A 16,126-nucleotide genomic window follows, 5' to 3' on the forward strand; every position below is an offset into this window, starting at 1 on the left:
GGCGCGCGCGGCTGGGGTTGGGGGGCGGCGGGCGCGCGCGGCTGGGGTTGGGGGGCGGCGGGCGCGCGCGGCTGGGGGGCATCGGTGTCGCGGCGTCAACCGCCTACCCTGCGGCGGTGCGCCGGGTCCTGGTCGTTGCTGCCGCCTCAGGGCGCAGAGGCCCGGCCTTCCCGCCCAAATGTCAGTTTGTAAAATAACAGCGCTGGAGTCTGCAGGGTTCGCAGGCTCCCGCCTTGTAGGAAGTCTGGGAGGCTCGGAATTTCCAACTCGTTCACCTTAGAGTCCTCTTCGCCCAGGCAGAACCGCCCAGGAGCCTGGCTTCCCACAGCCTCGGCAGGTACACGGGCTGCTAGGAGCGGAGGCGTGCGCGGTACTTTCCTCCTCGGATTGTGGGAGTTTGCGTTGGGTTCTCTGGCAAGAGCGTTTGCGTTTCCTCTCTCAGTGGCAGTTGTGCCTCTGTGGATGAGAACTCTAAGGCAAATCCGAGCTTTCCTATCCTGTGCCCCCCACCCCCATTTCACTGTGTACTGTATCATGAGAGGGTTTGAAGTGACCCCTGCAAGGAGGACCGGAAAACGTTTGTCTCCGTGGTAGCAGGTGACTGATGAACTTGAGCAAATCTGTGGTGATATAACGTACACCTCCTAGCATGACTGGGAGGGCTAAATGAAGAGACTATGTAAAATCCTTAAACATTTTCTTGTAAATACAAGCGTTTACTCCACGTAACCTTTATTTGTATGTGCATGTGGACTTCATTGATGAGGTGGTTTTGTAGCACCTGGTGAGTGTCCCGGCTTTTCCTTAATTGGTTTCTTGACGTGGCCGGCATCCCAGCCTTCCCATTACCCCAGATAAATGTAACCTGTGCCTACCTTAAGTGCACGGGCGCATTTGTGCGTTAAAACCCATTTCCCCTTGTTTACTCCAGGATATCATCCCGTCGATTTCCTTCTATACCAGTAAATACATTTTGCTTTCTATTGGGTCATTTCCATCAGCATATGTATTAGTTTCCTAGGGCTGCCTAAAAAAAGTACCACAAACAACAGAAATTTATTCTCTTTGACCTCTGGAGGCTGGAGGCTGAAGGCTGAAAAGTGTTGGCAGTGTTGGTTCCTACTGGAGGCTCTGAGGGAGAATTTGTTCCATGTTTTTCTTTCCTAGCTGCTGGAGGCTGCTGCCAATCGTAGGTGTCCCTTAGTTTGTAGAGTCATTGGGCCCGTCTCTGCCTTCGCATGGTGTTCTGTCCTGTGTGTATCTATTTTTTTCTTCTAATACACCACTCAGGGGGTGGGGACCGCCCTAGTCCAGTTTGAATTCATCTTAACTTGATTACATCTACAAAGACCTTATTCCCAAATAAGGTCACATTCACAGGTTCTGGGGTTAGGACTGGAACATATTTTTGGGGAGAGGACATAATTTAACTTATGACAGTATACAAACTTTTCTCATCAAAAAAAAATCTTCCTCTTGCCCATATTTTACTCCCTTTTGTAGCGCAATTTCTCAGGTGCTTAACATTCATATTCACTGTCTCCACTTCCTCTTGGACAATTCTCTTTTGAACTTAGGTCAATCAGGCATTCACCTCCATCACTCTTGAAATTGTTGCTGTACTTTAGGTCACAAGTGACCTACCTCCATGTTGCTAAATCCGTTGGTTCTTAGTCTTCCTCTTACCTGACCAGCATTTGACAAAGATCATCACTCGGGCATAAGTTTTTCTCACTGTATTTTCAGTGTATCCCCTCTTGGTTTTACCTTCTGACTCATTGGTCACTCATTCTTAAGTCTTGTTTGCTGGTTCTTCTCTCTCAGACCTGACACTTTTGATGGAATGCCTTTGGCAATATAATTTCGTTGAAATTCTTTTGATGCTTTTTAGTTTTGTAAATTGAATTTTAGTTTCTGTATCACTTACTACATTAACTTTACTTAAAACATTATGCCGCAGTTAATATGAGAAAAATATAAAAAAAGGGAATATTTCCCAACAGGGGACTTTGGCTTATGTTCTATAATGTATATATTTATTATTATTATGAACAGGTTCCAAAAGAGCATTGCATTCTTCCTTCAAAATAAATTTTTAGTGACATGGCATCAAATAATGTTTCCCAATACTTATTTGATTATGATTTAAAAATCATGTTTGGCAACCGTGTTTTTAATTAACTGTGGTGTTTCTAAAACAATAAAGCTGTTGTATAGTTTGTGAATGAAATAAAAATTTTCAGTGTTGTCGTAAGATATTTTTGCTCTATCATTCATGACCAAGTTAAAAAAATGTCTTGACAAGTTGTGCAAAATGTCATAGAATTTTAGTTTTTGAGTATTTTCTCTTTGCTTTGTTTTTCTCATATGTATTTGAGGCATTGTATCCCAGTTATATATACATACATACATGTGTATATATATATATATTATATATTTTTTAAGTATTTTTTTGGTAAGCTCTTAAAAATGTGTATGATTCTTCTCCAGCTGTGTCATCTATTGGTTAAGATCCTAATACATGTTCACATATAGAAATATTTGCATTTTGGAAATCCACAATTATATCAATAATTGTTATGTGCCTTCTGTGTTTTACATTAGGGATTGTGTCCAAAATAAGTGAGAAATAATTAGTTTTTAAAAACCTTATTCAAACTGATTTTATTCATAATGTATCCTATAATATTTATTATTTGGTTTATTTTACTTCCTAAATAGTCTATTATTTGGTGTTAATATTTGTATTTTGCAACAATGTGCTAACAGGATGCCACTGACTTTTGCCATGGTTTCGGCTAAATAAAAAAAATACCTATTATCAGGCTCTTAAAATTTATTAGATGACCCTCTCTACACTAGGTACTACTCTAAAAATTTAATCGTGGTTTTTTTTTTTTTTTGTTAACAAATGCAGGCCTATATATTCCCATTTTTCATAGGATTGTTAATTTTTTAAATTCTTTAAAATCTGATATTAACTCTTAATACTTACTGATGATATATATTATGCATTTCACTTTATTCATGTTCAAGAATGTGTGATAAATGCTGCTCATCTTTGCATCATTTTTATTCTTCAGCTGAACTCTGCATCCAGAGAGTTTTCAATTTAGACAAGATCTTTCAAGTTAGACAAGATCAATCCTTTGAGGAGAGATGTTATTAAAACCTGGTGGAAATTCAGTTCTTCCTCCTTTTTAGGTTATATACTCTTTCTGAAATCTTTCAGATTTTTCTCTTTGAGGTTCTTACATTTCATTCTGTGTTTGTGTTTTGTTGTTTATCTGTTTACTTTTTGGCATTTTGTGAACACTTTTGATCTATGGTGCCACTGTTCTTAAATCTGAGAAATTTATCTTTATTATTTCTTCAAATATTTCTCTCCTGTCCATATTTTCTTTCTCACTGGATCTTCTATTGTGTGGTTTTTGGCATTTATATAATTCTACATATCTCTTATTTTTCATTTCTATTTTTTTTATCCTTTTCTGCTGCTTTCTGGCAGAACACCTCAGTCCGATCCTCCATTTTCCTAATTTATTCTTCAGCAGTATTAGTCTGTGATCAGTTATGTTGTTTATTATATTTTTCATTTGTAATATTTCTACTCAAGTCTTAAAAAAAAATACCCTGTGTACCTGTTTTCTATTGCTAATATTCTGTGTGTGTGTGTGTGGGGGGGTGTTTGTGTATTTTTGGTTTCTTTTTAAGTTTGTTTGTATGTATGTATGTACGTATGTATTTAAGTAATCTCTACACCCAGCATGGGGCTGGAACTTACAACCCTGAGATCAAGAGCCACATGCTCTTCTGACTAAACCACCCAGGTGCCCTTGGACTTTTTTTCCCTCCAGTTTGTTGTTTTTCTTTTGCAAAACTTGTATTTTTCAGGGTCAAGTTATTTTCATCTGTGAGCTCATATGCCCTTGGGAGTGTCGCCTACTCTTGTCTGGTAATCTATTATCATAAAATGGTCAAAAGCCAGGCCCCAGTTTATGTCCCTCCCATGGTTTAGGGAAATTATATGTGTGTATTTGTTTCCCAGGACTGTCATTACAAAATACCACAAAGTAAGTGGCTTAAAACAATAATAATTTATTCTCTCATAGTTCAGGAGTCTAGGAATCTAAAATCAAGGTGTTTGGGCGCCTGGGTGGCTCAGTTGGTTGGGCGACTGCCTTTGGCTCAGGTCATGATCCTGGAGTCCTGGGATCGAGTCCCGCATCGGGCTCCCTGCTCGGCAGGGAGTCTGCTTCTCCCTCTGACCCTCCTCCCTCTCATGCTCTCTGTCTCTCATTCTCTCTGTCTCAAATAAATAAAATCGTTAAAAAAAAATAAAATAAAATCAAGGTGTTTGCAGTGCTACGCTCCTTCTAAAGGTTCTAGGGAAGAACTCCCCTTGCTTCTTCCTAGCAAGGATACTGGCAATCTTTTAACATTCCTTAGCTTGTAGTTGCATTGCTCTAGTCTCTGCCTCTGTCATTACATGACCTTTACCCCTGTTTTTCTATGGTGTCTTCACATGATTTCTTTTTTTAAAAAAAATAATTTATTTTAGAGAGAGAGAGAGAGAGAGAGAGAGAGAGTGGTGCTAGAGGGGGAGGGTCAGAGGGAGAGGGAGAGAGTCCCCAGCAGACTCCACGATGAGCGCAAAGCCTGATATGGGGCTCGATCTCATGACCCTGAGATCAGGACCTGAGCCAAAACCAAGAGTCAGATGCTTAACCAACTGCACCACCCAGGTGCCCTTATATGGCTTTCTTATAATGACACTAGCCATTGGATTTAGGGCCCATTGTAATCTAGTATGACCTCATCTTAACTTGTTTACTTCCGCAAAGACTGTATTTTCAAATATGGTCATATTCACAGGTGCCAGGGGTTAGAACTTGAACATATTTTTTTCAGGGACACAGTTCAGCCTACAACAATGAGATATCTAAGTTCAGACAACAGAGAACCAATGCTATTCTATATTAATTTTGTCAGTCTATGAGACAACTCCCATGGTCAAGCATATAGTTTAAAACTCTTTGGGAGGGGTGCCTGGGTGGCTCAGTCGGTTAAGCGGCTGCCTTCGGCTCGGGTCATGATCCCGGGGTCCTGGGATCGAGCCCCACGTTGGGCTCCCTGCTCAGTGGGGAGTCTGCTTCTCCCTCTCCCTCTGCCTGCTTCTCTGCCTACTTGTGCTCTCTATCTCTCTGTCAAATAAATAAATAAAATCTTTAAAAAAAAAAAATAAAACTCTTTGGGAAAAGGCATTGTCCTGAGTTTTAATCGGCTTTGGAGAGAGAGAGGAGTAGAAGAATGAAAGCCTAAGACCTGTCCAGTCTGTACTTTTTATCTCAGTCCAACTTTGGTGTTGCCTTGATATTACTGGGCCTAGGCTATTATTCCTATAGAAATAATGGTAAAGGGCATATATTACCTTAAAAAAATGGGGGAAAGGTAAGAATAAAATTTGAAGTTTCCTAAAGAAATTCTCTCATTCCTGCCACTGTCTCTGTCTCTTCAGCCCCCATCCTAAATGCCCATACATAAATCAGCCTTCAGCCACTTGTAGGGATTTCTCACAGTATTTTTGGTTTGCTTATTTTTTAAATTTTTTGTTGATATTTATTGTTAGGAATGTTATTCTCTCCATTTTGTAATTTCTGTAGAGCTGATTTTGGGACTCACGATCTTCATGGTGATTGATAATCCTGCCATAATGTTTAATCTGAAATCTTAATGTTTTATTCACAGGGAGGAATACAATTTTTTCATCTATAATTTGGAAGCAAAGTAAAATAACAAAATGAAGCCAGCAAAACATCTGTTAGCCTCTAGTAATAAATTGGCAAATGTTCCAGAATTCACTTACAAAAAAGGACTGTTGAATTTACCATTGTCACCTAAACCAAAGAAAAAACATAGTACAAAATTAGTACGTGATAAACTTGAACCAATGGTCTTAGGATCTCCACCAACAGGGGAATCTATCATAAGGTATGCTTTGCCCATTCCATCAAGTAAGACAAAGGAGTTAATAGCAGAAGATGAATTGATCAGGAAAATTACCAAACATCTGAAGATGGTAAGACACTTGTTGGTCCTTGTGTTTGGGGTCCCCATGACCAGTGCCAGGCTTAGTGATTTGTTAGGAAGGTGCACTAGACTCAAAATATAGTCCTGTTGATGGCTAAGATTTATTACGGTGAAAGGGTACAAAGCAAAATCAGCAAAAGGAAAAGGCTTATGGGGTGAAGACTGGAGGAAACTAGGTCCAAGATTCCTCTTCCTTTAAAGTCACACAGGATGTGCTTAATTCCTCCAACAACACATTATGACAACACGTGAAATGTCTGTTGGAGAAGCTCATTAGAGACTCAGTGCCCAGAGTTTTATTGGATACTTTGCCTAGCATGTACCGAAATTCCAGACTCCTGAAGGAAAGCAGATGTTTAGCATAAACCACATTGTGCAGACAGTTTAGGGACAATGAGCCACCGTTACCAGTGAATGATGGGAACACACCTAAAATCCAAGTACTGAGACACCAGTCCAACGCCAGCCTTGAAAGCAGATCTTTCTAACGATAGGCCTTTCTAAGTTTTGTTCCTGCTATGCTAACTCTTCTCAGCACTTTAGAAACTTTCGCTCTTAGTGTTGGGGAAAAAAAAAATTTCCTTTTTCTCTGAGTTTCTCTTTGCACAATGATCCAGAATTGAATTGTGGTTGTACCAAATACCAAATGAGAACAATGAGGAGTAGTACAAATATAAAAAGAACATAGTTTGTCAAATTTCCAAAATATAAATTTCCTCAAAGTTTGAGGCGTTAGCTCAGAGAATTTCCTTTATGGCTCTTTGGTTTCCATTTCTGTTTTGCCCACTTCTCTTCAAAGAAGAAAGTTGAGTCAGTCATATTTTGAGGAATACTTTGGTAATAAGTGGAGTTGATGCTTCAACTATTCATAGTCTTTTACATGCCTGTCAACACAGAAATAAGAGTCATAGGGACTTTCTCCATTGCTAGGGAGTAGAGTCAAGGACTGTTTCTCATCATTTCTTTATGGTGATATGAGATGGGGTGTGAGATGGAAAATTTAAGTTTGTGGCACTGGCAGAATTAAGTCTCACTGCTAAGAAGGTCCTGGCATGTTTGATTAAATGTCTTTTTACATTCAATATAATAATTTTAAACTATAAAAATACTTAATTTTCTTTGATTCACTCACAGATTGTTTCTACTTTGGAAGAAACCTATGGATTTGGCATTCAAAATGGAGAAAAATCAGTTGTGAAGCCTGAACCTGAGGAATTAACTTTATCGGTAAGTATATGTAACCCTAATGTAGAGACATTAACACTGAAAAGGGTTAAGATTTTCTTTTGGATTCCATTTATATTCTCAGAATGAATTCCCCATCCATGAAAATGACCCAGTTAGGGAACTTGAAAGTAGAGTACTTATTTTTCTATCCTCTGCTTAAAGTTTAATTAAGACATATCTATATTCTAAACCTACTTTTATTGTTAATTCCTATTCTATTTAATTTTTAAACATTTGGTTACTTGTTGGTTTGAGTTGTATATTCCTTATCATGTTAAGAAAGTATTCTTCTATTTCTATTTTGCTAAAAAATAAAACAAAACCAAGAAGTTATTGAGTGTTAGCAAATGTCTGGTATATAGTGAAGTTATGTAACTGTTAAGGTGATTAAGTATGTGGTTCTCCTTTAATCTATTGAGGAGTTGAATTACTTTACACATTTCATAATATTCAACTGTACTTTTAATACTTGTAGAGTATTATTTTTCTAATTACTTTTGTTAGGGATTGAGTTTGGCTCCATGTAATAAAATAGCTATGCTGAGTCTTTCAATTCATGAACATGGTATGTCTCTCCATTTATTTAGATCTTGTTTGATTCTTTTATCACCAAATTATAATTTTCATCATACAGATCCTATACATGGTTTGTTAGATTTATGCATTTATATTTCATGTTTTTTAGAATTATTTTTAATAGCATTGTTTTTAATTTTAGTTTCCACATGTTTGTTACTAGTATATAGAAATATGATTGATTTTTATATGTTTATCTGATATCTTGCAATCTTATTCAATGTACTTTTTTATTCTAGATTTTCTATAGATTTCTTGGAATTTTCTACATAGACAATTATATCATTCTCAGATAGAGACAATTTTACTTCTTCCTGTCCAGTCTGAATGCTTTTTATTTCTTTCTCTTGTGCTGGCTCTGGCTTCCAGCATTATATTTAATAATAGTGATGAGAACAGATATCTTTGACTCATTGTGACTACTACTTCCAGACAGGAATGGAAGTTCAGTTCCCTGCTTAGTTTCACCAGCACCACTCTGGTGGGGGAATTGGAGGGCCAGTTTTCACTGCCATATTATTTTTCAGCCCTACTGACACATATGGGTAGAGGTGCACTTTTTTTCTTGGTGTTTGGCTCAGTTAGGATAGGTATTGTCAGAAAGTTTTTGGATTATGCTAGAGATGCCTTTTCACAGTCCTTTGACTTTTCTTTCCTTTCTTCTTTCTTTTTTTTTTTTTTAAAAGATTTTATTTATTTATTTGAGAGAGAGAGAGCATGAGTAGGGCAGAGGGAGAGGGAGAAGCAGACTCCCTGCTGAGTAGGGAGCCTTTGTGGGGCTCAATCCCAGGACTCTGGGATCATGACCTGAGCTGAAGGTAGATGCTTAACTGACTGAGCCACCCAGGTGCCCTCTTTGGCTTTTCTTAAGGCATTTTTTTTTTTTTTTTTTAAGTCTGTGCTTATTGGAAGTTCCAGGTTCCAGTGCTCCCTACATTTTATATGTAGGTAAAAAGAAAACCTAAGGAATTCATGTTCCTCAAGTTTTGAGAACTCTGCCTTTCTCTTACTATGTTTCAATTTTCCTGTATTGGTTTGTTGTGTTGTCTATGGTATTTTAATTGCAGGAGGGAGGATTAGAGGAATGGGCCTAGTCCATCATTGCCAGAACTGAAAGTCCAAAATTATTTTTTTATTTTTGATACAGTTCTGTGTTCGGATGTCTCCTTTATCTTTCTTATGATTAGTCATTGTGTGTTATATCTTTTTTTTTTTATTATGTTATGTTAATCACCATACATCATTAGTTTTTGATGTAGTGTTCCGTGATTCATTGTTTGCATATACCACCCAGTGCTCCATGCAGTATGTGTCCTCCTTAATACCCATCACCAGGATAACACATACCCCCAACCCCCTCCCCTCTAGAACCCTCAGTTCGTTTCTCAAAGTCCATAGTCTCTCATGGTTCGTCTCCTTCTCCGATTTCCCGCCCTTCATTTTTCCCTTCCTGCTATCTTCTTCTTCTTCTTCTTTTAAATATAATGTATTATTTGTTTCAGAGGTACAGGTCTGTGATTCATCAGTCTTACACAATTCACAGCGCTCACCATAGCACATATCCTCCCCAATGTCTGTCACCCAGCCAACCCATCCCTCCTACCCCCCACCACTCCAGCAACCCTCAGTTTGTTTCCTGAGATTAAGAATTCCTCTTATCAGTGAGGTCATATGATATATGTCTTTCTCTGATTGACTTATTTTGCTCAGCATAATACCCTCCAGTTCCATCCATATCATTGAAATGGCAAGATTTCATTCCTTTTGATGGCTGCATAATATTCCATTGTGTATATATACCACATCTTCTTTATCCATTCATCTGTTGATGGACATCTTGGCTCTTTCCATAGTTTGGCTTTTGTGGACATTGCTGCTATAAACATTGGGGTGTACATACCCCTTCGGATCCCTACATTTGTATCTTTGGGGTAAATACCCAGTAGTGCAATTGCTGGATCATAGGGTAGCTCTATTTTCAACTTTTTGAGGAACCTCCATACTGTTTGCCAGAATGGCTGCACCACCTTGCATTCCCACCAACAGTGTAGGAGGGTTCCCCTTTCTCTGCATCCCCACCAACATCTGTCGTTTCCTGACTTGTTAATTTTAGCCATTCTGACTGGTGTGAGGTGGTATCTCGTTGAGGTTTTGATTTGGATTTCCCTGATGCCGAGTGATGTTGAGCACTTTTTCATGTGTCTGTTGGCCATTTGGATGTCTTTTTTGGAAAAATATCTGTTCATGTCTTCTGCCCATTTCTTGATTGGATCATTTGTTCTTTGGGTGTTGAGTTTAAGAAGTTCTTTATAGATTTTGGATACTAGCCCTTTATCTGATATGTCATTTGCAAATATCTTCTCCCATTCTGTCAGTTGTCCCTTGGTTTTGTTGACTGTTTCCTTTGCTGTGCAAAAGCTTTTTATCTTGATGAAGTCCCAATAGTTCATTTTTGCCCTTGCTTCCCTTGCCTTTGGCGATGTTTCTAGGAAGAAGTTGCTGTGGCTGAGGTTGAAGAGGTTGCTGTCTGTGTTCTCCTTTAGGATTTTGGTGGACTCCTGTCTCACATTGAGGTCTTTCAACCATTTGGAGTCTATTTTTGTGTGTGGTGTAAGGAAATGGTCCAGTTTCATTCTTCTGCATGTGGCTGTCCAATTTTCCCAACACCATTTGTTGAAGAGACTGTCTTTTTTCCATTGGACATTCTTCCCTGCTTTGTCGAAGATTAGTTGACCATAGAGTTGAGGGCCTATTTCTGGGCTCTCTATTCTGTTCCATTGATCTATATGTCTATTTTGGTGCCAGTACCATACTGTCTTAATGTTGACAGTGTTGTCATAGAGCTTGAAGTCCGGAATTGTGATGCCACCAGCTTTTCTTTTCTTTTTCAACATTCCTCTGGGCTATTCAGGGTCTTTTCTGGTTCCATACAAATTTTAGGATTATTTGCTCCATTTCCTTGAAAAAAGTTGATGGTATTATTTTATTTATTTATTTATTTATTTAAATATTTATTTAATCTAATTTTTTATTATGTTATGTTAATCACCATACATTACATCATTAGTTTTTGATGTAGTGTTCCATGATTCACTGTTTGTGTATAACACACAGTGCTCCATGCAGAACGTGCCCTCTTTAATAGCCATCACCAGGCTAACTCATCCTCCCACCTCCCTCCCCTCTAGAACCCTCAGTTTGTTTTTCAGAGTCCATAGTCTCTCATGGTAAAAGTTGATGGTATTGTGATAGGGATTGCATTGAATGTGTAGATTGCTCTAGGTAGCATTGACATCTTCACAATATTTGTTCTTCCAATCCATGAGCATGGAACGTTTTTCCATTTCTTTGTGTCTTCCTCAATTTCTTTCATGAGTATTTTATAGTTTTCTGAGTACAGATCCTTTGCCTCTTTGGTTAGATTTATTCCTAGGTGTCTTATGGTTTTGGGTGCAATTGTAAATGGGATCGACTCTTTAATTTCTCTTTCTTCTGTCTTATTGTTGGTATATAGGAATGCCACAGAATTGTGTGCATTGATTTTATATCCTGCCACTTTGCTGAATTCCTGTATGAGTTCTAGCAGTTTTGGGGTGGAGTCTTTTGGGTTTTCCACATAAAGTATCATGTCATCTGCAAACAGTGAGAGTTTGACTTCTTCTTGCCTATTTGGATGCCCTTTATTTCTTTTTGTTGTCTGATTGCTGTGGTTAGGACTTCTAGTACTGTGTTGAATAGCAGTGGTGATAGTGGACATCCCTGCTGTGTTCCTGACCTTAGGGGGAAAGCTCTCAGTTTTTCCCCATTGAGAATGATATTCGCTGTGGGTTTTTCATAGATGGCTTTTATGATATTGAGGTATGTACCCCCTATCCCTATACTCTGAAGAGTTTTGATCAAGAAAGGATGCTGTACTTTGTCAAATGCTTTTTCTGCATCTATTGAGAGGATCATATGGTTCTTGTTCTTTCTTTTATTAATATATTGTATCACACTGATTGATTTGCGGATGTTGAACCAACCTTGCAGCGCAGGGATAAATCCCACTTGGTCGTGGTGAATAATCCTTTTAATGTACTGTTGGATCCTATTGGCTAGTATATTGGTGAGAATTTTTGCATCCATGTTCATCAAGGATATTGGTCTGTAATTCTCCTTTTTGATGAGGTCTTTGTCTAGTTTGGGGATCAAGGTAATGGTGGCCTCATAAAACGAGTTTGGAAGTTTTCCATCCATTTCTATTTTTTGGAAGAGTTTCAGAAGAGTAAGTATTAATTCTTCCTTAAATGTTTGGTAGAATTCCCCTGGGAAGCCATCTGGCCCTGGGCTTTTGTTTGTTGGGAGATTTTTGATGACTGCTTCAATTTCCTTAGTGGTTATAGGTCTGTTCAGGTTTTCTATTTCTTCCTGGTTCAGTTTTGGTAGTTGATACATCTCTAGGAATGCATCCGTTTCTTCCAGGTTATCTAATTTGCTGGCATGTAGTTGCTCATAATATGTTCTTATAATTGTTTGTATTTCTTTGGTGTTGGTTGTGATCTCTCCTCTTTCATTCATGATTTTGTTGATTTGGGTCATTTCTCTTCTCTTTTTGATAAGTCTGGCCAGGGGTTTATCGATCTTGTTAATTCTTTCAAAGAACAAGCTCCTAGTTTCGTTGGTCTTTTCTACTGTTCTACTGTTCTTTTGGTTTCTATTTCATTGATTTCTGCTCTGATCTTTATGATTTCTCTTCTCCTGCTGGGTTTAGGCTTTATTTGCTGTTCTTTCTCCAGCTCCTTTAGGTGTAGGGTTAGGTTGTGTACTTGAGACCTTTCTTGTTTCTTGAGAAAGGCTTGTATTGCTATATACTTTCCTCTTAGGACTGCCTTTGCTGCATCCCAAAGCTTTTGAACAGTTGTGTTTTCATTTTCATTGGTTTCCATGAATTTTTTGTAATTCTTCTTTAATTTCCTGGTTGACTCATTCATTCTTTAGTAGGATGCTCTTTAGCCTCCATGTATTTGAGTTCTTTCCGACTTTCCTCTTGTGATTGAGTTCCATTTTAAAAGCACTGTGGTCTGAAAATATGCACGGAATGATCCCAATCTTTTGGTACTGTTTGAGACCTGATTTATGTCCTAGGATGTGATCTATTCTGGAGAATGTCCCATGGGCACTAGAGAAGAATGTGTATTCTGTTGCTTTGGGATGGAATGTTCTGAAAATATCTGTGAAGTCCATTTGGTCCAGTGTGTCATTTAAAGTCTTTATTTCCTTGTTGATCTTTTGCTTAGATGATCTGTCCATTTCAGTGAGGGGGGTGTTAAAGTCCCCCACTATTATTGTATTGTTGTCAATGTGTTTCTTTGCTTTTGTTATTAATTGCCTTATATAACTGGCTGCTCCCATGTTAGGGGCATAGATATTTACAACTGTTAGACCTTCTTGTTGGATAGACCCTTTAACTATGATGTAGTGTCCTTCCTCATCTCTTATTAGAGTCTTTGGTTTAAAATCTAATTTGTCTGATATAAGGATTGCCACCCCAGCTTTCTTTTGGTGTCCATTAGCATGGTAAATGGTTTTCCACCCCCTCACTTTCAATCTGGGGGTGTCTTTGGTTCTAAAATGAATCTCTTGCAGACAGCATATTGATGGGTCTTGTTTTTTAATCCAGTCTGATAGCCTGTATCTTTTGATTGGGGCATTTAGCCCATTTACATTCAGGGTAACTATTGAAAGATAGGAATTTAGTGCCATTGTATTGCCTGTAAGGTGACTGTTACCGTATATTGTCTGTGTTCCTTTCTGGTCTATGTTGCTTTTAGGGTCTCTCTTTGCTTAGAGGACCCCTTTCAATATTTCTTGTAGGGCTGGTTTCGTGTTTGCAAATTCCTTTAGTTTTTGTTTGTCCTGGAAGCTTTTTATCTCTCCTTCAATTTTCAATGACAGCCTAGCTGGATAGAGTATTCTTGGCTGCATATTTTTCTCATTTAGTGCTCTGAATATATCATGCTGGTCCTTTCTGGCCTGCCAGGTCTCTGTGGATAGGTCTGTTGCCAATCTAATGTTTCTCACATTGTAGGTTACAGATCTCTTCTCCCGAGCTGCTTTCAGGATTTTCCCTTTGTCTTTGGGACTCATAAGTTTTATTATTAGATGTTGGAGTGTTGACCTATTTTTATTGATTTGAGGGGGTTTCTCTGTGCCTCCTGGATTTTGATGCCTGTTTCCTTCCCCAAGTTAGGGAAGTTCTCTGCTGGAATTTGCCCCAGTATACCTTCTGCCCCTCTCTCTCTTCTTCTTCTGGGATCCCAATTATTCTAATGTTGTTTCACCTTATGGTATCACTTAACTCTCAAATTCTGCCCTCGTGATCTAGTAGTTGTTTATCTCTCTTTTTCTCAGCTTCTTTATTTTCCACCATATGGTCTTCTATATCACTAATTCTCTCTCCTCTGCCTCATTTATCCTAGCAGTTAGAGCCTCCATTTTTTATTGCACCTCATTAATAGCCTTTTTGATTTCGGCTTGGTTAGATTTTAGTTCTTTTATTTCCCCAAAAAGGGTTTCTCTAATATCTTCCATGCTTTTTTCAAGCCCAGCTAGTATCTTTAAAATGATCATTCTGAACTCTAGTTCCGACATCTTACTAATGTCCATATTGATTAGGTCCCTGGCAGTCAGTACTGCCTCTTGTTCTTTTTTTTGAGGTGATTTTTTCCATCTTGTCATTTTGTCCAGAGGAGAATAGATGAATGAGAGAACAAAATGCTAACAGGGTAACAACGTCCCCAGAAAAATATACTCTAAACAAATCAGAAGAGACCTGAAACTGGGGAAAAGAAAGGGAAAGAAAGAAAAAAGAAAAAGAAAAAGATAAAAACAAACAAACACAAAAAAACCCAGAATATGTTCAAATATGATCAGGCTGGTGAATAGATCAGTGCCACACACTAGGTTTTGGGTGTATTTTGCTCTGTTAGAAGAAAGTGCCTCTCAAAATTTCAAAGAAAAACTTATATATGTACAAAACTAAGGTTTAATACTTTGAAGGGATGGAATATGACTGTAAAGATGAAAATTATAAAAGATTTTATAAAAGGAATTGATAAGAAGTTGGTTGAAAAAGGAAAGAATTTAAGAGAAAAAAAAGGGATAGAATGTGATCAGGCAAGAGACTAGAACAAAGCCATACACTAGAGATTTAGGGTATATTTTGGTCTGTTCGAAGAAACTGTATCCCAAAATTTTAAAGAGAGAACAACGTATGTATATATATATATATATACCAAAAATAAGGTTAACTACTATGAAGGGATAGAATATGACTCTAAAAATGAAAAATAATAAAGATTTTTTTAAAATTATTGTTATGTTAATCACCATACATTACATCATTAGTTTTTGATGTAGTGCTCCATCATTCACCGTTTGTGCACAACACCCAGTGCTCCATGCAGAACGTGCCCTCTCTAATACCCATCACCAGGCCATCCCATCCTCCTACCCTCCTCCCTTCTAGAACCCTCAGTTTGTTCTTCAGAGTCCATCGTCTCTCATGGTTCATCTCCCCTCCGATTTCCCCCCTTCATTCTTCCCCTCCTGCTATCTTTTTCTTTTTTTTCTTAACATATATTGCATTATTTGTTTCAGAGGTACAGATCTGTGATTCAACAGTCTTGCATAATTCACAGCACTCACCATAGCACATACCATCCCCAGTGTCTATCACCCAGCCACCCCATCCCTCCCACCCACCCCCCACTCCAGCAACCCTCAGTTTGTTTCGAGATTAAGAATTCCTCATATCAGTGAGGTCATATGATACATGTCTTTCTCTGATTGACTTATTTCGCTTAGCATAATAGCCCCCAGTTCCATCCATGTCGTTGCAAATGGCAAGATTTCATTCCTTTTGATGGCTAAAAATGATTTTTTAAAAAAGGGATTGATAAAATGTTGGTTGAAAAATGGAAAAAGAAAAATTAAAAAAAAAAGAAAAAGAAAGTTAAAAAAATTAACTTTGAAAGACTAAAGAATCATGGGAAAAAAACCATGAATTCTATGTGCAGTATTCCCCTAGTGCTGGAGTTCTGCCATTCTCATTGATCGGTAAACTTGGTCTTGGCTGGCTGTTCTTGTTGATCTTCTGGGGGAGGGGCCTGTTGCCATGGTTCCCAAATGTCTTTGCCAGAGGCGGAATTGCGCCCCCCCCCCCCCCCCCCCCCCCCCCCCCCCCCCCCCCCCC

The 16,126-nt window shown here is 38.4% G+C and overlaps 1 protein-coding gene across 1 annotated transcript in view; it reads left to right on the forward strand.

The window, feature by feature from the left end:
* Positions 1-5,237: 5,237 nt before the first annotated feature.
* CCDC7 (coiled-coil domain containing 7) overlaps positions 5,238-16,126 on the forward strand; it is a 175,613-nt gene continuing 164,724 nt past the window's right edge. Inside the window, exons 1-2 of the mRNA XM_035029523.1 lie at positions 5,238-6,079; positions 7,225-7,317. Coding sequence (XP_034885414.1) covers positions 5,801-6,079; positions 7,225-7,317 — 372 coding nt within the window. The 5' untranslated portion in view covers positions 5,238-5,800. The remainder of the gene's footprint in view (positions 6,080-7,224; positions 7,318-16,126) is intronic.

Source organism: Mirounga leonina, unplaced genomic scaffold (assembly GCF_011800145.1).
Source record: "Mirounga leonina isolate KUSES-001 unplaced genomic scaffold, KU_Mleo_1.0 Mir_260, whole genome shotgun sequence".
In the NCBI taxonomy this organism is placed as follows: Eukaryota; Metazoa; Chordata; class Mammalia; order Carnivora; family Phocidae; genus Mirounga; species Mirounga leonina.